The sequence below is a fragment of the Crinia signifera genome, chromosome 2 (genome assembly GCF_055691185.1).
Source record: "Crinia signifera chromosome 2, ASM5569118v1, whole genome shotgun sequence".
Lineage (NCBI taxonomy): Eukaryota > Metazoa > Chordata > Amphibia > Anura > Myobatrachidae > Crinia > Crinia signifera.
In genome coordinates, this window is record NC_139218.1 from 392,312,769 (window position 1) to 392,337,596 (window position 24,828).

At 49.6% G+C, this 24,828-nt stretch overlaps 2 protein-coding genes across 5 annotated transcripts in view; both read right to left on the reverse strand.

Annotated features, from left to right (window-relative positions):
• LOC146058244 (uncharacterized) overlaps positions 1-7,258 on the reverse strand; it is a 65,920-nt gene extending 58,662 nt beyond the window's left edge. The window contains exon 1 of one of the 3 annotated variants that reach the window (XM_083170438.1): positions 6,878-7,258. The gene's annotated coding sequence lies outside the window, so the exon portion shown is untranslated. Of the gene's footprint in view, positions 1-6,868 lie in introns of all 3 variants that reach the window. The other 2 variants (XM_083170436.1, XM_083170437.1) reach the window with 2 other exon arrangements.
• A 15,475-nt stretch (positions 7,259-22,733) lies between these two features.
• Positions 22,734-24,828, reverse strand: part of LOC146058242 (uncharacterized) — a 35,242-nt gene continuing 33,147 nt past the window's right edge. For both annotated transcript variants that reach the window (XM_083170435.1, XM_083170434.1), the window contains exon 12: positions 22,734-24,180. In XM_083170435.1, the coding sequence (XP_083026561.1) occupies positions 24,153-24,180 (28 nt within the window). In that variant the 3' untranslated portion in view covers positions 22,734-24,152. The remainder of the gene's footprint in view (positions 24,181-24,828) is intronic.

Genomic DNA, 24,828 nt, shown 5'->3' on the forward strand with positions numbered 1-24,828 from the left:
GTGGGTGAGTGTGGGGGGAGGGTTAGGCACTAGGGGGTGGGTGAGTGTGGGGGGAGGTTAGGTTTAGGCTGCAGGGAGGGAGGGTTAGGCACTAGGGGGCGGGTGAGTGTGCGGGGGGAGGTTAGGTTTAGGCTTCAGGGAGGGAGGGTTAGGCACTAGGAGGTGGGTGAGTGTGTGGGGTGAGGTTAGGTTTAGACTGCAGGAAGGGAGGGATAGGCACTAGGGGGTGGGTGAGTGTGGGGGGAGGTTAGGTTTAGGCTGCTGGGAGGGGGTTAGTCACTAGGGGGTGGGTGAGTGTGTGGGGGAGGTTAGGTTTAGGCTGCAGGGAGGTAGGGTTAGGCACTAGGGGTGGGTGAGTGTGCGGGGGGAGGTTAGGTTTAGGCTGCAGGGAGGGGGGGTTAGGCACTAGGGGGGTGGTTGAGTGTGAGGGGAGGTTTGGTTCAGGCTGCAGGGAGGGGAGTTAGGCACTAGGTGGTGAGTGAGTGTGCGGGGGGAGGTTAGGTTTAGGCTGCAGGGAGGGAGGGTTAGGCACTAGTGGGTGGGTGAGTGTGCGGGGGGAGGTTAGGTTTAGGCTGCAGGGAGGGGGGTTAGGCACTAGGGGGTGGGTGAGTGTGCGGGGGAGGTTAGGTTTAGGCTGCAGGGAGGGAGGGTTAGGCACTAGGGGGAGGGGGAGTGTGCGGGGGAGGTTAGGTTTAGGCTGCAGGGAGGGAGGGTTAGGCACTAGGGGGAGTGTGCGGGGGAGGTTAGGTTTAGGCTGCAGGGAGGGAGGGTGAGGCCCTAGGGGGTGGGTGAGTGTGCAGGGAGGTTAGGTTTAGGCTGCAGGGAGGGAGGGTTAGGCACTAGGGGGTGGCTGAGTGTGCGGGGGGAGGTTAGGTTTAGCCTGCAGAGAGAGAGGGTTAGGCAGTAGGAGGTGGGTGAGTGTGTGGGGAGGTTAGGTTTAGGCTGCAGGGGGGGGGGGGGGTTAGGCACTAGGGGGTGGGTGAGTGTGCGGGGGGAGGTTAGGTTTAGGCTGCAGGGAGGGGGTTAGGCACTGGGGTGGGTGAGTCTGCGGGGGGAGGTTAGGTTTAGGCTGCAGGGAGGGAGGGTTATGCACTAGGGGGTGGGTGAGTGTGCGGGGGGAGGTTAAGTTTAGGCTGCAGGGGGGGGGGTTAGGCACTAGGCGGTGGGTGAGTGTGCGGGGGAGGTTAGGTTTAGGCTGCAGGGGGGGGGGTTAGGCACTAGGGGGTGGGTGAGTGTGCGGGGGGAGGTTAGGTTTAGGCTGCAGGGAGGGGGGTTAGGCACTGGGGGTGGGTGAATCTGCATGGGGAGGTTAGGTTTAGGCTGCAGGGAGGGAGGGTTATGCACTAGGGGGTGGGTGAGTGTGCAGGGGTAGGTTAAATTTAGGCTGCAGGGAGGGAGGGTTAGGCACTAGGGGGTGGGTGAGTGTGCGGGGGGAGGTTAGGTTTAGGCTGCAGGGAGGGAAGGTTAGGCACTAGGGGGTGGGTGAGTGTGGGGGGAGGTTAGGTTTAGGCTGCAGGGAGGGGGGTTAGGCACTGGGGTGGGTGAGTCTGCGGGGGGAGGTTAGGTTTAGGCTGCAGGGAGGGAGGGTTATGCACTAGGGGGTGGGTGAGTGTGCGGGGGGAGGTTAAGTTTAGGCTGCAGGGGGGGGGGGGTTAGGCACTAGGGGGTGGGTGAGTGTGCGGGGGAGGTTAGGTTTAGGCTGCAGGGGGGGGGTTAGGCACTAGGGGGTGGGTGAGTGTGCGGGGGGAGGTTAGGTTTAGGCTGCAGGGAGGGGGGTTAGGCACTGGGGGTGGGTGAATCTGCATGGGGAGGTTAGGTTTAGGCTGCAGGGAGGGAGGGTTATGCACTAGGGGGTGGGTGAGTGTGCAGGGGGAGGTTAAATTTAGGCTGCAGGGAGGGAGGGTTAGGCACTAGGGGGTGGGTGAGTGTGCGGGGGGAGGTTAGGTTTAGGCTGCAGGGAGGGAAGGTTAGGCACTAGGGGGTGGGTGAGTGTGGGGGGAGGTTAGGTTTAGGCTGCAGGGAGGGAGGGTTAGGCACTAGGGGGTGGGTGAGTGTGTGGGGGGAGGTTAGGTTTAGGCTGCAGGGAGGGAGGGTTAGGCACTAGTGGGTGGGTGAGTGTGCAGGGGAGGTTAGGTTTAGGCTGCAGGGAGGGGGGTTAGGCACTAGGGGGTGGGTGAGTGTGTGGGGGAGGTTAGGTTTAGGCTGCAGGGGGAGGGTTAGGCACTAAGGGGTGGGTGAGTGTGCGGGGGAGGTTAGGTTTAGCCTGGAAGGAGGGTTAGGCACTAAGGGGTGGGTGAGTGTGCGGTGGGAGGTAAGGTTTAGGTTGCAGGGAGGGAGGGTTAGGCACTAGGAGGTGAGTGAGTGTGCGGGGGAGGTTAGGTTTAGGCTGCAGGGAGGAAGGGTTAGGCACTAGGGGGTGGGTGAGTGTGGGGGGAGGTTAGGTTTAGGCTGCAGGGAGGGAGGGTTAGGCACTAAGGGGTGGGTGAGTGTGCGGGGGGGGAGGTTAGGTTTAGGCTGCAGGGAGGGAGGGTTAGGCACTAAGGGGTGGGTGAGTGTGTGGGGGGAGGTTAGGTTTAGGCTGCAGGGAGGGAGGGTTAGGCACTAGGGGGTAGGTGAGTGTGCGGGGGGAGGTTAGGTTTAGGCTGCAGGGAGGGATTTAGGCACTAGGGGGTGGATGAGTGTGAGGCATACTTGCCTACTTTTGAAAACTAGTTTCAGGGAGATTATAGTTGGAAATGCTCCACCTAAAGGGGTGTGGCTAGTTCCATATATGGAGAGGTTGTGAATGTGGCACCTAAAAGCGTGGGTGTGTAATTTAAAATGACATATCCAAATGTAGATGAGCCCCAAAGCAGTTAGTAAGAGCTACTATACTTGGTACAGTGCTGGGAAATGGTGATAATGATTTAATGTAAATGTACCTTTTTCCCAAAAAAATTTAACAGTGTAATGTGGGCTAGGTGACATGAGGGAGATTGCTAGACTAATGAGGGAGAGAGGGAGATTGCTCCTATTTCAGGGAGTCTCCTGCAGAATGCAGGAGGGTAGGCAACTATGGTGTGAGGGAAAGTTAGGTTTAGGCTGCAGGGAGGGGGGGTAGGTACTAGGGGGTGGGTGAGTATGCAGGGGGAGGTTAGGTTTAGGTTGCAGGCAGGGAAGGAGGGTTAGGCACTAGGGGGTGGGTGAGTGTGCAGGGGGAGGTGAAGGTTTAGGTTGCAGGCAGGCAGGCAGGGAGGGAGGGTTAGGCACTATGGGTTGGGTGAGTGCGCGGGAGAAGGTTGGGTTTACAGAGAATAGTTGAACATTCATATCAGTGGAGCTTACAATCTATATTCCTTACCACATGTACACACACACAGACATTCTAGGGTAAATTTTGTTGGAAGCTAATTAACCTACCTGTATATTTTTAAATTGTGGGAGGAAACCCACACAAGCACGGGGAGAATCCCTCAACAATAACGTATGCCCTTGTGGTTATGTAACATGGGACCTGTGGGTGGATGCTGGTACTATAACCCCCCAGCAATGTATAACCCTGGTCCCTGTGGTCATGTGACATGGGGGTGGGTGGATGCTGGTACTATAACCCCCCCAGCAACGTATAACCCTGGTCCCTGTGGTCATGTGACATGGGGGGTGCTGGTACTATAACGCCCCCAGCAATATATAACCCTGGTCCCTGTGGTCATGTGACATGGGGGTGGGGGTGCTGGTACTATATAACCCCCCAGCAATGTATAACCCTGGTCCCTGTGGTCATGTGACATGGGGGTGGGGGGTGCTGGTACTATAACCCCCAGCAATGTATAACCCTGGTCCCTGTGGTCATGTGACATGGGGGTGGGTGGATGCTGGTACTATAACCCCCCCAGCAACGTATAACCCTGGTCCCTGTGGTCATGTGACATGGGGGTGTGGGATGCTGGTACTATAACCCCCCCAGCAATGTATAACCATGGTCCCTGTGGTCATGTGACATGGGGGTGTGGGGTGCTGGTACTAGAACCCCCAGCAATGTATAACCCTGGTCCCTGTAGTCATGTGACATGGGGGGTGCTGGTACTATATAACCCCCCAGCAATGTATAACCCTGGTCCCTGTGGTCATGTGACATGGGGGTGGGGGGTGCTGGTACTATAACCCCCAGCAATGTATAACCCTGGTCCCTGTGGTCATGTGACATGGGGGTGGGGGGTGCTGGTACTATATAACCCCCCAGCAATGTATAACCCTGGACCCTGTGGTCATGTGACATGGGGGTGGGGGGTGCTGGTACTATATAACCCCCCAGCAATGTATACCCTGGTCCCTGTGGTCATGTGACATGGGGGTGTGGGGTGCTGGTACTATATAACCCCCCAGCAATGTATAACCCTGGACCCTGTGGTCATGTGACATGGGGGTGGGGGGTGCTGGTACTATAACCCCCCCAGCAATGTATAACCCTGGTCCCTGTGGTCATGTGACATGGGGGTGGGGGGTGCTGGTACTATATAACACCCAGCAATGTATAACCCTGGACCCTGTGGTCATGTGACATGGGGGTGGGGGGTGCTGGTACTATATAACACCCAGCAATGTATAACCCTGGTCCCTGTGGTCATGTGACATGGGGGTGGGGGGTGCTGGTACTATATAACCCCCCAGCAATGTATAACCCTGGTCCATGTGGTCATGTGACATGGGGGTGGGGGGTGCTGGTACTATAACCCCCCCCCAGCAATGTATAACCCTGGTCCCTGTGGTCATGTGACATGGGGGTGGGGGGTGCTGGTACTATAACCCCCCCCCAGCAATGTATAACCCTGATCCCTGTGGTCATGTGACATGGGGGTGGGGGGTGCTGGTACTATATAACCCCCCTGCAATGTATAACCCTGGTCCATGTGGTCATGTGACAAGGGGGTGGGGGGTGCTGGTACTATAACCCCCCAGCAATGTATAACCCTGGTCCCTGTGGTCATGTGACATGGGGGGTGCTGGTACTATAACCCCCCAGCAATGTATAACCCTGGTCCCTGTGGTCATGTGACATGGGGGTGGGTGGATGCTGGTACTATAACCCCCCAGCAATGTATAACCCTGGTCCCTGTGGTCATGTGACATGGGGGGTGCTGGTACTATAACCCCCCAGCAATGTATAACCCTGGTCCCTGTGGTCATGTGACATGGGGGTGGGGGGTGCTGGTACTATATAACCCTCCAGCAATGTATAACCCTGGTCCCTGTGGTCATGTGACATGGGGGGTGCTGGTACTATATAACCCCCCAGCAATGTATAACCCTGGTCCCTGTGGTCATGTGACATGGGGGGTGCTGGTACTATATAACCCTCCAGCAATGTATAACCCTGGTCCCTGTGGTCATGTGACATGGGGGGTGCTGGTACTATATAACCCCCCAGCAATGTATAACCCTGGTCCCTGTGGTCATGTGACATGGGGGGTGCTGGTACTATATAACCCTCCAGCAATGTATAACCCTGGTCCCTGTGGTCATGTGACATGGGGGGTGCTGGTACTATATAACCCCCCAGCAATGTATAACCCTGGTCCCTGTGGTCATGTGACATGGGGGTGGGGGGTGCTGGTACTATAACCCCCCAGCAATGTATAACCCTGGTCCCTGTGGTCATGTGACATGGGGGTGTGGGGTGCTGGTACTATAACCCCCCAGCAATGTATAACCCTGGTCCCTGTGGTCATGTGACATGGGGGTGTGGGGTGCTGGTACTATAACCCCCCAGCAATGTATAACCCTGGTCCCTGTGGTCATGTGACATGGGGGTGGGTGGATGCTGGTACTATAACCCCCCAGCAATGTATAACCCTGGTCCCTGTGGTCATGTGACATGGGGGTGGGGGGTGCTGGTACTATATAACCCCCCAGCAATGTATAACCCTGGTCCCTGTGGTCATGTGACATGGGGGTGGGGGGTGCTGGTACTATATAACCCCCCAGCAATGTATAACCCTGGACCCTGTGGTCATGTGACATGGGGATGTGGCAGAACTGGATTAAGGCTGCGGAGGGCCTGGGGTACTTATGACAGGGGGGCATTGAGGTCTAAAATTTAAATTATAATACATATATCTGTGTGAGAGTGTGTATGTATACATATACACATATTTTATTAGCATGAGATCAGACAGGCCATGCACACGCACATACCATACATACACACAGGGCATGCACACGCACATACCTAGGGTGACCAACTCATCCCTTTAATCCGGGACACATTAATTACACAGGTTCTGTGGCAGTTTAAAACCAGGTGAAAGCCAGCCACAGAACCTGTGTAATTAATATGTGTCCCGGATTAAAGGGATGAGTTGGTCACCCTACACATAGCATACATACACACGCATATACCATCCATACATACACACGCATATACCATACATACACAAAGGGCATGCACACGCACATACCATACATATACACGCATATACCATACATACACATGGGCATGCACATACAATACATACACACAGGGCATATTTAGAAATACACACAAGCTATAGACACATACATAACATACACTAACAGTATACACACAGTACATGCATACACACAACATACCTACAAACACCGTTATTAGGGCAAATAAGCCCCACAAACAATCTTAGATAACCCTCAACTATAATATACCCCTGGCCCTAGTGCTGGCACTATTTACCCCCTGTGGTCATGTGACATTGGAGGGAGGGGGGTGTTGCTGGCACTATTTACCCCCTGTGGTCATGTGACATTGGAGGGAGGGGGTGTTGCTGGCACAATACCCCCTGTGGTCATGTGACATGAGATGAGGGGAGGGGCATCTCCAAACAACAGACACTATAACAATAAGAGCAGCTCATACCTCACTCACCCTGCAGCAGGAGGTGTCCCTCTGGCTGATGGACAACGCAAGCCTATGTACACCAGAAAACAGCAAGGGATGATGGGAGCTGTAGTCCTTCCCAGAGTACACACTGAGGTGGGAAAAGTACATGCCCAAAGTAGCCCCGTGACGCTCCTTCTGCCGGTGGCCGGAAGTATATACCGGATACCCTAGTGGCTCAGCTCCCTGTACGGAGACATATTGGTGGAGGCCATGTTTCTGATGAATAATATACACTGTGGATAATAGCAGTTGTATTCAACAAGATGGCCGCCGCCATCAGTCAGACACTGTGCAGCAGGTAATATTACTAGTGGCGTGAGCCGGGGCAACATACTCATGCTCTGCTCCTGCTATCCGTAGTAGGATCGTGGCTAGGTCCACTTCAGTTTCTGGCGCACACATCATGTGATCAGACCATGTGACTGTTCTCCTCTTACAGTCCTCCAGGCGGCAGCAGCGGATGATGAATGCCATGGTGGCATGGCAGGTGTATTGTGCTCGGGCTGAATGCTGAACCACAATTTTCAGTTTTGTACCTGTCAGTAGCGGTGGGGGTGCAGATGCTGGGGTGCAATGTATGGGAGGGGGTACAGATGCCGGGGTGCAATGTATGGTAGGGGGTGCAGATGTTGTGGTGTAGTGCATGGGAGGGGGGGGGGGGTGCAGATGCTGGGGTGTAATTCGGGGGGGGGGGGTGCAGATGCTGGGGTGTAATTCAGGGGAGGGGGAGCAGATGCTGGGGTGTCTGATTGCCATCACATTTGGGGAGCTAGGTAAAGGTGTTTCACCACAGGTGCTGGCAATCGTACATTACCGGGGAAGTCCAGGAGCAGAGCATTTTCTCCTGCATGGAGAGGGTCAGGTAGGCAAGTATGGTGCAATGTATGGGAGGGGGTGCAGATGCCGGGGTGTAGTGCATGGTAGGGGGTGCAGATGTTTTGGTGTAGTGCATGTGAGGGGGGTGCAGATGCTGGGGTGTAATGCAGGGGAGAGGGGTGTAGATGCTGGGGTGTAACGCTAGGCGGCCAATAGCGGTATTCGGGAGGAGAAGCCCCACAATGTAATCAAACTCATCGTGCAGCATCTCCTGACAGTACGGTCTGGCTTATTATTTCTGCTTACCTGGATGCTACTTGGAACAAAGTGGACGGATCTTCATCGGAGGAGCCTTGTAAGTATAATTTCCTTCCACGTGTACCCCTTGGATTTCTTCAGGACAAGCAGACGGATGGATGCAGACCTACATACGGGGGGCAACACAAGGGGCACTGCCCATGTCAGAGGTAGCCAACACCAGTCCTCGAGAGCTACCAACAGTTCACGTTTTCCAGCTCACCTCTTAGGTACACAGGTGCACTCATTACTGACTGACACATATATATTTTTTTTTTAATTAAGTAATTTTTATTACGTTTTTTTATATATGTGAACATAAAACACCTGGACATGAAGATTATGGTAACATGCACACAAAGGGTAACCATACGGCAAAATTTGGTATTAACAGATATATCTGCTAACGAATATTAGGAATGTACAGCAGATTGGGCTAATAATATAACACAATACTCCATAATAAGGATAGGATTACAGCAAATATCGGAAGGCGCCATTCGGGTAAATAAAATAGAGAATGTTGTGTGGAGCGCTAAACTTAAAAATAATTAGTTTGATCAATTGGGTATCATAAAAGTTATTTATTGTTATCAGAATAAAAAGAATAACATAAAAATAAAACTCAATCCTAGGCAATGCAATAGGTATAAAATACAGTATAGCAGCTTTGATATATTTATATGAGCTAAGGGAAAAATAAGTATATGGTATACTTATACCAGTTCTGCTTGTTCCTATAATGCTTCCATTTGAAGATTTATAGTCCCAAGGCTTAAGTCCAAATATGGGTGCAGTGGAGTTGAAGGATGTCCATAAACCTGACTGGTGAGGTAGCTTGCATTTTGTAATCCACTTTGGGAATATGGCTTGCCTCTTGGTTGGTCTCCCAGGAGTAAACAGGTGGTGGTTACCCAATTAGTTGTATCCAGAAATGCCACATGGACTGGGGGGGGGGTAAGATACAGGTGTTCCCAAAAGCTCAGTCAACAGGAGTGCTCCAGCAGCTGTCACAGGCACTGTCTGTGTGACCGAAGGAGTTGAAGGAAGTGGAGGCTCCCAGCCAGTATTATAGGTGTGATAGGCCAAGCCAAGCCCCCACTGACTAACACATTTTAAAGATCCACAGGTGGAGCTAAATTTTTCACTTATGATTCTGTGAGGAGACCTGGAAAACATTAACTGTTGGTAGCTCTCGAGGACTGGAATTGGCTAACCCTGGCCTATGTCATCGGGACTTCTAGACGTTACTTCCGTCCCCCCTCACGTGAAGTGTGGCCGGCTTATGTCATCTAGTGACTCAGGGTGTTCCAGCGGCTATGGCAAGTCTCCTTCAGCTCCCGGCCAGTGCCTATATCACGTGATGCATCATGTGGTTGGCTGCCGTTGCCAGGCAATGTGGGTGACGTCACCCCCGGAGCCCATGGGGATCTCGATTCCGTGACTGCCTATACCAGCAATTGGCAGCAGGCAGTGGGGACTCCCTGGACACAGGAGTCGCATGGGAGAAATATTTATCGCCAGCAGGCGGATACTGAAGCTATAAATAAATAAAAATACAATCAATGTGGGGAGGCGTGGCTTGACCTGCAGTGTGAGCAGATGTGTGCGACGCAGGCTCTGCCAATATCCTGCTTGGTTATCCTGCCCCAGGGACTGTGGACCTCCTGCTGCTCTCCACTTGCCCTCTAGAGCCTCTTCTGCATCTCCTGTGCTGCCCGCTATTTTCCTGCACGGCCCACAAGCGCTGCGGCAGATGGTTCGGCCTGTTGAGATCCGTGCCGGGCGCCATCTTGGGTACTTTCTTCCTCCTGCAGCTCCGACTTCAGCCTTATCTGGCAGTCGCGACGGTGGGGATTGACGTAGAATCGCTGTTGGGACTGATTGATATCCTCCACCTGGTGCCTATACTACACCATTACCCGAGGTCCAGGGAGGACCCACCGCACAGTGGAGGTAGGGGGGAGACAGTGGCCAACTTGAGCTGGCAGCCTCCGGTATAACAGATGCCATAACGCACACATCTCGCCGGTTGAGGCCTGGGACCGCCTGCTTAACATTATCCGCTGTTCTTGCAGTAGCTGGAGGTGATTCTGCTGCTGTTCTCTATTATACAACCTACGGTGTGCTAGCCGACGCCATTTTCTACTGGGATCCTTTATGACAGTCAGTTGGCGTTCCTCTACATTCTACACTCTGACTGCAAATACTACTCCCATATTTATATATGGAAGCCTCTCTCCACCAAATCCTGCAGGCTATATGTGCCTCTACTGGAAGGCTTCTTACTCTGCTTGCTGGGCTGGGTGGTATAGCTTTAGCGGCATAAAGGTTTTAGGGGATCCAGGTATATCCTAGGTTGGGGTTAGGTTATACAGGGTGGGGGGTTATGATGCTTTGGGCAATTTCTGGGCTGGTTAGTTTTGGGGTTCTGTTTGTTTTGTTTTCTTTGGTAGACTGCAATATCTCTCGACCTATGATTCGATATGTTACTTTTTTGTGTTCAAATAATTTTATTGAAGGAATGTAAACAATAACAAATGCAATTACAAGAATAGTCAGCAATGGGAACTGATTTAGCTTAGGACCAGATGCTTAATGAGAGGTGATGAAACAGATCGGTTTACGAAGGGGTCCCAAAAGATAAATTATTGCAAATAAAAATACAACTGGGAACTGAGTGAGGGGAGGGGGGATGCGTTGGTGGAGGGGGGGAGAGGGACTGGTGGGGATAGGGGGACTGAGAGGGGCGGGGGGGTTGGGCATAGAGTAAGCTCCATGTACGATTGGTGGTAGAGCGGGAGGGGGAAAGTAGGGGGGGGGGGATGAGCTAAAGGGGAATAGGGGAGTGGGGTGATTGGGGGAAGTGAGTGGAAAGCTGAGAATAAGAACAGGCTGATGCAGGTTAAGGCACTGTAAGGTCGGGGAGTTCCGGGAGGAGGTATTATTTGGGGGGGGGGCGGGGGGGGTAATTTTAAGCGAGGCCCGGTAGAGGGACACCCCTGGTTGTGTACCATGGGTCCCAAATTTTGTGGAACTTCTCCACTGTGTTATTTTGGAGGCTGGTTGTGTATTCCATTTTGGCAACGTACCAGATTCGGTTTAGTAATTCTTGGTACGTTGGGGGAGCAGGGTTTTTCCAGGCCTTAGCAATTTGTAGCTTGGCTGCACAGGTGATGTGGAGAATCAATTTGTTTGCAAGGGTGGGCAACCGGTCGGCCGGGGCACACAGAAGCATCGTGGCAGGGGAGAGTGGAGGGCATGCTGGCAATGTAGAGTTTATGACGGACTGGACCATGGACCAGAAGGGCAAAATGCGTGGGCAGGTCCACCATATGTGGAAGAAAGTGCCTTCATTGCCGCATTGGCGCCAACATGAGTTGGGTACGGATGGGTAGATGGTGTGTAGGCGCGTTGGGACCAGATACCACCTGGTGTAGATTTTGTAGGAGGTTTCTCTAATAGCTACACTAATGGAGCATTTAGAGATGTTTAGTCTGATCGTTTTCCAGGAGTCCTCCCCCAGAGGGAATTCCAGGTCTAAGTCCCAGGCTTTTTCGTGCGGTTCTAGTGAGGGGCTGTCTGGTGTGAGGACAGAGTGGTAAAGGTGGGAGATGATGCCTTTATCCATAGGTCTATGGGCACATAGATATTCAATGGGAGTGAGGTTTCTAAGGGGGCCTGTCTTAGAAAGTGAGGACGAGATGAAGCTCCGGATTTGGAGGAACTGATAGAAGAGGGAGTGAGGGAGGTGGTGTTTTTCCTGTAGGTTAGCGAAGGTGAGCAGAGTGTTCCCGTTGTGTAGATGACTAAAGCGTGTTATTCCAGCTGAAGACCATGTAGAGGCCATGTGGAGGGATTGGCCGGGGGGGAATGATGGGTGTTGCCAGAGAGGTGTCTGTGGGGAAGGGTATGAGGTGAGTGAGAGCTTGGTGGATAGGGAGTCCCAAACAGAGAGAGTGAGGGAAATTGTGGGTATGGCCAGGGCTGTGGGGGGTCTCAGGTGGCGCGGGATCCAGGGGAGAGAGGAGATGGAGAGCAGTTTTGAAAGATCAGTTTCTAAGTCGACCCATCTTTTTACATCCCGGGGAGAGTGCCAGGCGACAAGTTGGCTGAGTTTAGAGGCGTGGTAGTATTTGGAGAGGAGGGGGAGGCCTAGGCCTCCTGATGTTGGGGGCTTGGAGAGAATGTTGCGGCGAATACGGGGTTTTTTGTGGTTCCAAATGAATTTACCGAGGGATGTCTGAAGGGTGGCGAGGGTTCTCCTGGGGACAGCAATGGGGAGAGTCTGAAAGAGGTAGAGGAGTTTTGGGAGTACGGACATCTTGATCGCATTTATGCGTCCTGTCCATGATATGAAGAGTTTTCCCCACCGAGAGAGGTCTTGTGAAATGGTTCGGAGGAGGGGGGGATAGTTGAACTTGTATAAACTGGTGTAGGATTTTGACAGGTGAATCCCCAAATATTTTATAGAGTCTCTGCGCCAGGAGAAGGCGAAGTTGGCTTTAAGGAGATCAAGGGCGGGTTTAGAGATGTGGAGGGGGAGTGCCTCGGATTTATCATGGTTTATTTTATACCCTGAAAAGTGGCCGTAAAGGGAGAGTTCTTGGAAGAGGTTGGGGAGAGATATAGAGGGGTTGGTTAGGGTTAGGAGGACGTCATCGGCAAAGAGAGAGATTTTGTAGGAGGAATTCCCAATTGTGATTCCCGAGATGTCGGGATTGGATCTAATTCTGCTGGCTAGGGGTTCTATGATTAGAGCAAAGATGAGTGGGGAGAGTGGGCAACCCTGCCTTGTCCCGTTAGAGACGCTGAAGGAGTCGGAGGTTATGCCTCCCGCAGAGACTGATGTGGAGGGGTTATGGTATAGAGCTTGGATGGCTTGTAAGAATTGTCCCTGAAACCCGAACCGTTGGAGTGTGTGGGTTAGGAAAGACCAGGAGACCCGATCAAAGGCCTTTTCTGCGTCGAGGGCCAGTAGTATGGATGGGAGTTTTAAAGTGTTGACATGGTGGATCAGGTCTATGGTTCTTCTGGTGTTGTCAAGAGCTTGCCGTGTTGGGACAAAGCCCACTTGGTCAGGGTGTATGAGGGATGGGAGGAGGGGGTTGAGTCTGTTAGCGAGTATTTTGGCAAAGAGTTTCAGGTCCGTGTTTAGTAGGGATATAGGGCGGTAATTCGAGGCCAACTGGGGATCTTTACCTGGTTTCGGTATGACGGTGATCACGGCTCTTGTGGTGTCCGGGTGGAAGTATTCTCCGTTTAGAATGCGGTTAAAGGTGGAGGTGAGGTGGGGGATGAGGGTTTGTTGGAAAGTTTTATAGTACGAAAAGGGGAATCCGTCTGGGCCTGGGGCTTTAGAGGGTTTTTGGGACTTGAGGGCTGTCGTGATTTCTTCTGAGGAGATGGGGCGGCAAAGTTTAGCGGAGGTGATAGGATCTATTTCGGGGAGAGGGCATGAGGCCAGGTAATCAGGGGGTGATGTGGACGTGAGGGAGGGTGGGGAGTGTGTAGGGGAATTGTATAGCTGTTTGTAGAATTCCTTAAATACGGCATTGATTTCGGAGGGGTGATAACACGTATTGCCCAGTGAGTTTTTGAGGGCTGGGATAGCCGATCGGGCTTTACGGTTTTTCAGTTGATTGGATAGTAAAGCGTCAGCCTTATTACTTTTCTCGTAAAAACGCTGGCTTGTCCAGCGGAGTGTTTTGTCTATTTTCTCTGATAGAATTGCGTTGAGGGTAGATTTTACCTCAGTGAGACGCTTATAATTATCATTGGTCGGGGAGCGTTTGTGTTGGGAGTCGAGGAGGGCGACTTGATCCAGGAGTGATTGGAATTTTTGTTTTTGGTCTTTGTTTCTGTGGGAGGCGTAGCTGATAATGTGGCCCCGAATTACCGACTTGTGTGCTTCCCAGATTAATGGAGTGCATCCCTGGTCGGTGTTATTGAGGGAGAAATAATCTAGCATGGCTTCTTTTATCTTGGATTGGAATAGCGGGATTTTTAGAAGGGTTTCGTTTAAACGCCATGAGGGCTTGGATGTCGGGGAGTCCAGGATATTAAAGGAAGAGGAGAGAAAGGAATGATCTGACCAGGAGTTGGGGATGATAGAGGAGTCTATTAATTGGGTAGAAGCTGGGGGGCAACAGAAGATAAAATCAATACGTGAGTGTGTAAGATGGGGAGGAGAGAAGTAGGTGAAGTCCCTGGCAGAAGGGTTCATAGCGCGCCAAGTGTCGACGAGGTTTGTCTCTGTAATATGTTTTGTTAGGGCACGAGCTAGTGGGTCCGGCCTAGGGGGAGGATGGGTGCGAGTTTTGTCGAGGCTTGGGTCCATGACACAGTTGAAGTCCCCTCCTAGGAATAATTGGCCCACTTTTTTTTTGTGTAAGACGTTGAAGAATTTTTTAAAAAAGTGCTGTTGACCAGTGTTGGGGGCATATACGTTGGCGAAAGTGACTTCCGTGGGGCCCAGCCGACCAGTCGCGATAATGTATCTGCCGTCTGTGTCTTTAAACACGGAGTTTAGCGAGAAGGGGAGTTTGTTGTGAATTAGAATGGCTACACCATTGTGTTTGGTCGCACTGGATGAGTATAACACAGTGGAGAAGTGTCTGGATCGTAGAGTAGGGTGACCGGGGTCTCTAAAGTGCGTTTCCTGGACTAAGATAACATCGGCCTTCAGGGACTTGATGTGGCGGAATAGGAGGGATCGTTTTTGGGGAGTGTTTAGTCCCTTTACATTCATGGAGGTTATTGTGAGTGGCATGATTGTTTAGGGGAGGTGGTGGGAGGGGACAGGGAGATTGTAGGAGGAAACCGGTAGGGTACAGTAGTTGTGGGGGGGGTGGATGAGATGGGGGGGGGAGGATGCTGAGAACGTCAGGGGAAGGAGGTGTAAATGTTAGCTGGGGGTGAAAAGATAAATGCGGAAAAAAGAGGAATGAAGTGGGTGGCGATCGGGGGGGGGGGGGATTGGGGCTGGGCACGAATCCTCAACACTGGGAGGATGTACTCAGTGGTTAGGACTTGGAAGTCCGAGGAGGTGAGAGCCTTGTGTGTGGAGTCACCTCAGGGAGAGGTGGGTGGAATAGGATATGGGGGAGAGATTAGGAGGGCGTGTGGAGAGGAGATCACAGCCCCTGGGTGCAGGGAGTAATGAACGTTATAAAACATCAAACAAATACGGCAGTTAACATTGAAAACATTAGTTGTTGAGAAAAAACATTATATGCTGGCGGAGGCCCTGAGCTGGGGGCGAGGCGTAGAGGCGGCCCGCGGGGCCCGGTGGGGCCTAAGTAGGCTACCTGGTTAGGTGCGTAAGCTTTGTTGGGTCAAGCTATCAGTGACTCCGCGGAACCGCCCCCGGCCACGCCATGTCTCGGGTCTGTCTCCTGGAGAAATTAAGAGAACAGGAATAACTGTAAAAAATAACAACATGACTGAGGAACTCGTATGAAGAAAAAAAAGAGAAAAATTTCTGGGCAGAGTGGGGATATATACTAAACAAGGTTAAATATATATAGGGTGCATACGTGTTTAAGCAGGAGTAGCTGAGTCCCAGAAGTAGAGTCCTGAGTGGGTTTGTGGGGAGAAGTTAAGTTTAACGAGGGGGTAGAGCTCCGTCTGAGGAGGGGTTGGACTCTTCCAGATGAGAGAGCAGGTCTTTGCATTCACGCATGTCTCTAATCAGAACAGTCTTACCGTTAAGGTCCACGATGAGTTTAAAGGGGAAACCCCATCGATAGCGGATACCTTTATCACGGAGGGCTGTTGTGAGGTCTCGGAAGTCTCTCCTTTTGGCTAGCGTAAGAGGCGAGAGGTCCTGGTAGAACTGAAGTTTGGAGGACTCGAAGATTACCGAGTTTCGCCCTCTGGTTGCTGAGAGGATGAGTTCTTTATCCTTGAAGCTTAAAAAACGGATGACAACATCCCGAGGTGGGTCGCTGTCTCGGGGTTTTGGACGGAGGGCGCGATGTGCTCTCTCCAGTTGAATTTTCCGAGGCCCAATTTCCGGGGATAAGAAGAAGAAGAGTTTGTGGAGATAAGGTTCCAGGGCTTCCTGTGTGATGGATTCAGGGATGTTTCGTATGCGGATATTATTTCTGCGTTCCCTGTTTTCAAGGTCCTCGTTTTTGGTGCCGAGGTCGGTAAGTTCAGAGATGATGTGATCAAGGTCCCTGCTCGTGTCATTGATGGACTTTTGGAGGCCGTCTTGACGAGACTCGAGCTTGGTGGTTCTTGCGGCTAGAGAGGAAATGTCGGTTTTGATGGAGGCAACTGCCTTGTCCAGTTTGGTTTCAAGTGATTCTTTGAAGTCGGTGATGAGGGATCGGAGAGCTAGGATGTCCTCTTTGGTGGAGGGGGAGGGGGAGGAGGGACGCTTCTTATCCATGGTGTTGATACTGGTAGGGGGGGAGTCCTCCCGTTGGTGCGCTTTGTTAGCTCTGGTGAAGTGTTGGGAGATATCTGGGCCTCCTTTTTTGGGTGTTTTAGCGGCCGATCTCCGCATGAGAGGGGGACCTCGGAGGTTTTAAGGGTTTAAGTGGGTCTTCAGCAGGGTATTCTTGTATTCTTGTGGGGGGGAGCGGAGGGTCGGAGTATAGAGGGCTCAGCAACTGATGAGTCCGGGGACGGGGAAGGAGTGAAAAGGGGCACCCAGGGGAGGTGAAGGGTGGGGTTTAGGTCGTCATTAAGCCGGTTTGCTAGATGGCTGATTAGAAAGGCTTTGCACTTTGATTTTTAATGGTGCAGGCGGGTTTAGGAGAATTTGAACCCCTTCGGAGGGTTGCTATGCAAATCTTTGAGTGCTGGTAGAAGTATGAGGCTGTAGGTTGTCAATTGAGCCACTAGATGGAGCCTCGTGTCAGTATTGTTACAGATAGAGTAAGGCAACAGGTACACAATGTAGGGGCTGAGGTTCTTTCTTGGGTTACTGATGTAGCAGATGGCCCCAGTGCAGCACAGAGGCTTGTTGTTATTGCTATAGCATGGGCTCAAATTAGGACAGGGCTGTTCTTTAATTTAAAGGTCTGACACTGTCCACGTTCAGACTGTGCAGGAATGATTCAAGGCCAGAGGTCTGTCCAGTTTCAGTGCACTGAGATGAGGTGGGATGCAGGGGGAATGAGCAGAGGCAGTGAGGCTCAGTGTGTGTGGGATCTTTTTTTTTTTTATTATTATTTATTTTATCCCTTTTTTTTTTTTTTTTTTTTCTTCTGAGCCCAGTGTGTTTTAGGGGCTTCAGCCTGTTCCGCTCTGGGTATAGGTGTCTCCTAAGGCGGGAGGGGAGGGATGAGCGAGTAAGGCACTTTTATGGGGAGGGGGCCTGATGAAGCCCAGCACCCCGGGGACCCGCTCAGTCACCGCCGCAGCCCGGGAGAGCAGGGCACCGCAGCCGTCCGGCTGCGCTTAGTCACTTATGGCGCTAGGGTGACTCACGCGATGGCAGGGCTGTGTAGTGATCCCGGCTATTGCCGATTCCAAAATGGCCGCCGCGTCTAGGGCTGAGGGAGGACGCCTGGCTCTCCGCTCACGATTTGAGCCTGGGAGGGTGAGTAGGGGCTCTGGGAGGGGTAGGGGCACCCAGCGCTTACCTCCTCCTGAAAGGGCAGCACGAAACGCCGCCTCCGGGCGCTGTAATCTGGCGCGGTGCGGCCGTGGAGCTCAGCAGTCGGGCGCAGATTCCAAATTGAGGCCGCGGCTTCAGGCGGGGGGAGGGCCGCAACCTGCAGGGTTGGATTTCTCCTTCCCCCGGCTCCGCAGCACACTCAGCCTCGCTCCAGAGGGTGTAGGTGAGGCGGCTTGGCAGCAGTAGGTGTTTTGTCTGTGCCTCTGGGGCAGCAGGGAGGTATCTTTATATTAAAAGTGTCAGGAGCTCTCCTAATGTGCGTCCAGCTCCTTGCTCGGCTAGGCCACGCCCCCCCGATATGTTACTTTTTATCTGTCTTTACCATTAGCTGCTTTTGTACGCTTTAATACGCAAATGACCCCTACTTCTATGCCTCTTTATCTATGACCTGTCCAACCTGAATGGCGCCGTCAGGTAGATGGATTGTTATTTTCCTGCTTGTAGAGAGATTTTATATATCCGCATTTGTGCTATATACCCTTTGACTTTGTGTGTCATCGTATGATGATGGACGGTTTCATATCGCTTGTAAGTCTATTATAAATTTAGATTTTGCAAAAACACAATAAAAATTACTCAATAAAAAAAAAAAAAAATACAATCAATGTGACATACACTTCCGGGTCAGATGAACCTCCAGATTAATTAATTGATTATTCAAGAGGTGTATTTACACATACTCTGTTTTTAAGATATATGTATAATAACTCAATAGGATTAATAGAATGAATAAGACTGCCTTTTTATATATTTATTCAATGAAATGTGTTTTACAAGACGGTTCTGTGTATTTAATCTGAGGTTCACACAGGTGAACCAGTTTGACAATCAAAGCAGTGGTATATAACACAACTGATACTTGCTCCTGAGGAAGCTGGAGGTTTACTAATCCGGGGAAACGCGTTGAGCTATATCTATATATCAGCTGGAACCCATCCTATTGCCTGTGACCTACGCACTTTGCCCGAATACAGCGCACCCCATGAAAAACTGAATCTGAGACTGAAAAGCCGTGGAATACCCAACACGATCCCTAATTAATCAGATGTCAGAGTGAGTAATGGGAGTCTTGAGCTCTTGAAATCATAGAGCATTTGCGAAACATTTTGGTCCATCAGCAGTTTTTCATCATTCCTTTGGATTACAAATCTTCACCGGAGGACAATGAAGGATGCTAATATGAACCTTATCCAGTACCCAGCTGATATATGATTTTTAAACAGCTAAATTCTCAATTTATACCACAACAGAGCGCTATGCTACAGATGTGATCCAGCATCTCTTCTGTTTTTAAAAGTTATTTTTATTATCATTATATTCATTTATTCATTACTTATTTCAGGTTATTAATATAATTTACTAATGTGAACCGCCTTGTGTAATATCATTCAACCAGCGCTGGCACACTTTCATTTTTTCTTACAATAACGATTAAGGGGATTGACTACCCCAGTGCCAGCTGCGGCCAGCTAGGGGACAGGACCATTGTAACAACATCAAATGTTTAACAATTGATGGTGGCAAACATTAAACGCTGCCAGCGAAAGGTAAAACCACGACCATCACAACAAAAACCTAGGTACTTATGTATTATCTGGGCTCCCATGTTAAATGCACCCCATTTTTTATACCCCTACTATCCAACTACGCATGGAGTTGATTTTATATAGTGTGGCGAGCGCAGCGAGCCACCGTGCCCGAAGTGTGGCGAGCCCCGCGAGGGGACGCGGTCTCATAAGAAAAACGGGAGCCCAGATATTACATAAGTACCAAAACCTAAACCTTGATGGGCTGTCCATTCCTACTACAGGGGGAGGGTTAAGGTTAGATGGGTAGTCAGGTGTTTAGGGTTGGGCTGCGGATAGAAACATAGAATTTGATGGCAGATCAGAACCACTTGGCCCATCTAGTCTGCCCCTTTTTTTAAACATGTTACCTCAAACCATATTTGATCCTTATTTTTATGTAAGGATATCAATATGATTATTCCAAGCATGTTTAAATTGTACTACTTCATTTGCGTCTACCACCTCTGTTGGGAGGCTATTCCACTTATCTACTACTCTTTCTGTGAAAAAATTCTTCCTCACATTTCCCCTGAAACTTCCTCCCTCTAGTTTCAGTGCATGTCCTCGTGTTCTGTTGCTCCTCTTCCTGTGAAGAATGTCTCCCACCTGTACCTTGTTAAAGCCCTTGATATATTTGAAAGTTTCTATCATGTCCCCCCTTTCCCTTCTCTGCTCTAAAGTATACATATTAAGATCTTTTAGTCTTTCCTGGTACGTTTTGTGATGTAGGCCATGCACCATTTTAGTTGCTCTTCTTTGTACAGTCTCTAATATATTTATATCCTTCTGGAGATATGGCCTTCAGAACTGAACACAATACTCTAGGTGAGGTCGTACCAATGACCTATACAGTGGCATTATTACTTCTTTCTTTCTACTGCTGATACCTCTCCCTATGCAACCAAGCATCTGACTTGCCTTCTTCATTGGTTTGTTACATTGCCTACCTGCTTTTAAGTCCCCTGAAATAGTGACACCTAGATCCCTCTCTTCCTCAGTAGTTTCCATTATAGTGCCATTTATACTATATTGAGTCTTTGGATTTCTGAGACCCAAGTGCATGATTTTGCATTTTTTGGCATTAAACTGTAGTTGCCATTCTCTTGACCATTTCTCCAATCTGCCTAGATCCTCAATCATTTGTTTTACCCCTCCTGGTGTGTCTACCCTGTTGCATACCTTTGTGTCATCTGCAAAAAGGCACATTTTACCCTCAATTCCATTTGCAATATCACCAATAAAGATATTAAAAAGCACCGGTCCAAGTACAGATCCCTGGGGTACTCCACTTGTAACCTTTCCCTCCTTTGACTGTACTCCGTTTTCTACAACTCTCTGTTTTCTGTCCTGCAACCACGCTCTTATCCATTCAACTATCTTACAATCCAATCCCAAGCTTTCAAGTTTATTTAACAGTCTGCGATGTGGGACAGTGTCAAAAGCTTTACTAAAGTCTAGATAAGCTACATCTACAGCCCCACCTTGATCTATTACTTTAGTCGCCCAGTCAAAAAAGTAAATAAGACTTTTGGTAAGGTTTAGGCTCGGGAAGGGGCAAGGCCTCTCTTGCACCTTCTCTCTCTTCAAGGCAAAGAAGATTTGCAGATTGGCTGCTGCTTTATCACCAGGGAGACAATTGGCAGTGGGAGAGAGAAGTGATGTCCCGGCCATCTAGCAACAGCGGGAGTCAGGGGAGATTAGTCACAGTCATCACTTGTCACAGTAACCCTCGTTCTAGGGTCTTTTCATCACCCATCTTATGGCTAACATCTTAGCCATAAGATGTTAACGTGCAGCTTTCCAAACTAAAGGAAACTGTACATGTGGTATCAACATATTTCCCTTGAACAACCACCACTCTATGCAACAAATTCTTCATCTTTAAATACACCATTACCTTCAACAGTAGTATCATGAAGCGGATCCCCAGCAAATTCTTGTAATGGATTTAGAACTAGTTCCCAATTCCAAGTAGGTTTCCTACCACAATCTTCTCGGGCAAGACTTTGGGTGAGTAGTGCAGCAACAAGGAAAGACAGGACCTAGCCCAGCAATTGAATAGTCCATGTGATCCTGATGCATTGGGCATGGCAATATCCCATTGGAAGCCCTGTGATGGAAAGACTTTGCACCCATTCATACCCATTTGTTCTTAATTACGACCATGAACCCGTGTCCGGCAAATTCACAATAAGCCGAATTTGCCTGATTTATGTACGGCAAGCTAAGCAGAATAAGCTTGCCGGACATAAATAAGGCAAATCACCCAAATTCGGCTTATTGTGAATTTGTCGGACGCGGGTTCATGGTCATAATTAAGAATGAATGGGTGCATTTGTTATTGGATGTCACGTGACAAGGATTCGCAGATTGGCGTATATGACATTGGCATATCGTGACACCTGCATTATTTAAATGCTGGGACAAATATATCTAGATCTTGCCCTCTGGAACTCAGACCTGCTTCCAGTCTACTTCATAGTACACTTTACAACTTCTCCAAAACAAGACCCCTGTTACACTTTAATTACCTGTAATTGTTTCCTTATATATATCTTCTTTCTCTTCTTCTTCCACCTCTCCTCTACCTTTTATTTTTTCCTGGATGAGTGCAGTCTGAGTTCTTAAATACGCCACTCAAAGAAAGCAAGTTGCTAATTTATCTTGGAACAGTCAGTTCTTCCAAACCGTCTTTACTTGTGACTTTGGGTGTGGTATATTTCCCCGACAGTCGGGATTCCGACAGTCATTAGTCAGACGTCGGAATCCCGACTGCACAGCGTGGTCAGCGCAATGAAGCCCCTTGCGGGCTCGCTGTGCTCGCCACGCTGCGGGCACGGTGGCAAGCTGTGCTTGCCACCTATTTTATTCTCCCTCTATGGGGGTCGTGGACCCCCACGAGGGAGAAGTCGGGATTCCGACGTCGGAGGAATGACTGTCGGAATCCCGACTGTCGGGGAGCCGTCCGGCACCCATGACTTTGACATATATATATGTCAATCTCAAACTGTCCCAAACGGTCTTTACTTGTGACTTTGACCCACCAGTCCATGGATGGGTTTATGGCTTGGGTCTAGGAGTGGGCAGATGTTCCTCGTGTTCATTATTTTTTTTTTTTTTTTTGTAAATTACCTTTTCATCATGGATTCACTATTTCTATTTTCTTCGATTTTTGTTATTTGTTTTCAATTGCTGTTTAGCGACGATCTCCTTGCAAGTCGTATGTCTACGGTTCCTTTTTATTCTTGGATGTTGAATGTTTATATGCGTTGTACTTATCTCTGACACTCAGTGTTCTATTACCCAGCTGCAGAGGTCACTGTGTTGTTATTTCTTCACCTTTTATTACCTTTTCTTATTTACTATTACAGTATGTATTGTTGGAAAATATTAGAAAATTGTGGATTGTTCCTAATTTATATTGTTTCATTTTTTGTTTTTAGATCTTCTAATGTCTGTAAATTATAAAGTTTTAATAAAATATTTTTTGAAAAAAAAAAAAAAAAAAAGATCCCGGAATTCAGTATCAATGGAAAGAACATATAATATCACAAAACAAGTATACATCATTAGAATTTGCTACACACATAGTATACCAAATAAAAATCAATAACAATACTACAAAGAAAAAGCAGATATAGTCCCTGATTCTCTTTGACTCATGAAGCTCGCAGCTTACCATGTCCCAGAGGGCCTGCCTGCCGAATCACCGCCACCGTATACCATCACAACCATGCGAGGGGTTGTGTCACGAAGACATCCCCTCACATGTGCCCACAGCAGGAAAAGTCATTAGATGGTCACCGACTATCGAATAATTTATTCCGGCCAAAGACGGCGGTTGACGTCATTTGATACCCCCGGCTCACTTCCTCCCGCCCGCAATCCCATGGGTGCACTATTTTGGATGTGGGGGCACAGATAGCCATAGTAGTGCACCCACATACAAATACAAGATGTCATTTCATGGGACGGCATTAAACATATAATATGAAAGGGAGGAGGAGCATTTACAGCGCCATTCCCTGCGTTGGGAGTGGCAGAGCCTTTTCCGCTCAGCAAGAAGACTTGTTTTCTAATTGCTCCGAAATGGTTTCAATTGGGCCTCACCCTGTACTGGTCAGGGGTGCATGTCGCACGTTCCAGTTGCACTATTGAAAAAGTGCATTTCTAAGTGACGAAGATCCATTGTGATCCGGACAGCCGCTAGACGTTGTGGAGCCTGGTAACAACAGAAGCAAAGATGGTTCTATTTCCAGTGGCCGGGTAGATGCAGAGATGTAGTGTAGAAGTGTGGCTAATGGAGAAAGGGAGTGCGTCACCCCCATGGATCCATAACGGGACACAACCCCTTGTGCAATTCCAAGTCCTGCATTCAGCGGGAGAAGAAGTCGGTCTACAGTTCTCATACAAGTCCACGTGACAGGTGGTTTATTCCCCTGGATCGGTGTGAACCTTCTTATGTCGCCAAAGATTTGAGCTGTCGGAAAAGCAGCGGCCGCACTGGGAACACACAAACGGCCTCTCCCCAGTGTGGGTGCGTCGGTGGGTCACAAGGCTGGATCTCTGCGTAAAACACTTGCCACACTCTATGCAACCAAACGGCTTCTCGCCAGAGTGAATCCGCTGATGTCTAGCAAGAGTACAACTTCTGGGGAAGCATCGACCACACTCCTGACATATATATGGCCGCTCCCCGGTGTGAGTCCTCTTATGGTACAGAAGAGATGACCTCTGATGAAAGGATTTCCCACAGTAAGAGCAGTGATACAGTCTGTCCTCAGCGTGACATCGCTGGTGGGCAGTAAGAGCCAGTTTGGAGCTTACACACACTCCGCAGATGGAGCATATATACCGATTACTGGCGCAATGCGTGTGCTGATGGGTGACGAGGGCTGAATGATTAGGGAAACATTGCTGACACTCCGAGCACTGATGCGTCATCTCAGGATAGTGTGAGGAGGCGTGCGGACCTGTTGGGGACAAAAGTACTGAGATATAAACCCTCTGTACATCAGTAAATGGGTCGCGTCATCATGTGTGACACTATACTGTATATACTTATACATATGTACACCTCAGTCGTCATGTTTATAAATGTGTATGCGGGAAGGTCGTTTACATTAACCTCATCATTCCCACATAATATTAGTGAGATCAGGGGTGGCACGTCATTCTGGATTTTTTTTTTTTTACATTCTCATTATATTTCTGTTTAATCTTCCTTCTGTTGGACACATCCATGGCGTTTGACTACAACCCCTTGGACTTTAAACTTCCTAAAAAAGATTGGAAACAGGAACATCGTGCTGCCTGGAGAGGTCTTACAGCCTTTAGTTGTACCATGGTGGTCTAGAACTTTCTCTTAAATCTACTCACATAGACTAGACCTTGCAAAGAAGAGTTATGTTCAGGGTGGTGCACACAATGATACCAAACAGCAGAACTACTTTCTCAATTTATATTGGCTGACTGAGTAATTAGGAGATTGAAAACATGTATGATGCGGATTCAAAATATCATACAGTTTGAAAAATGACTAAAATCCAACTGTTTATCTTTAAGGGTTACTAACAAATCTGTCTAGGTCATTTCAGGATATCTTGGATAATAAACAATGC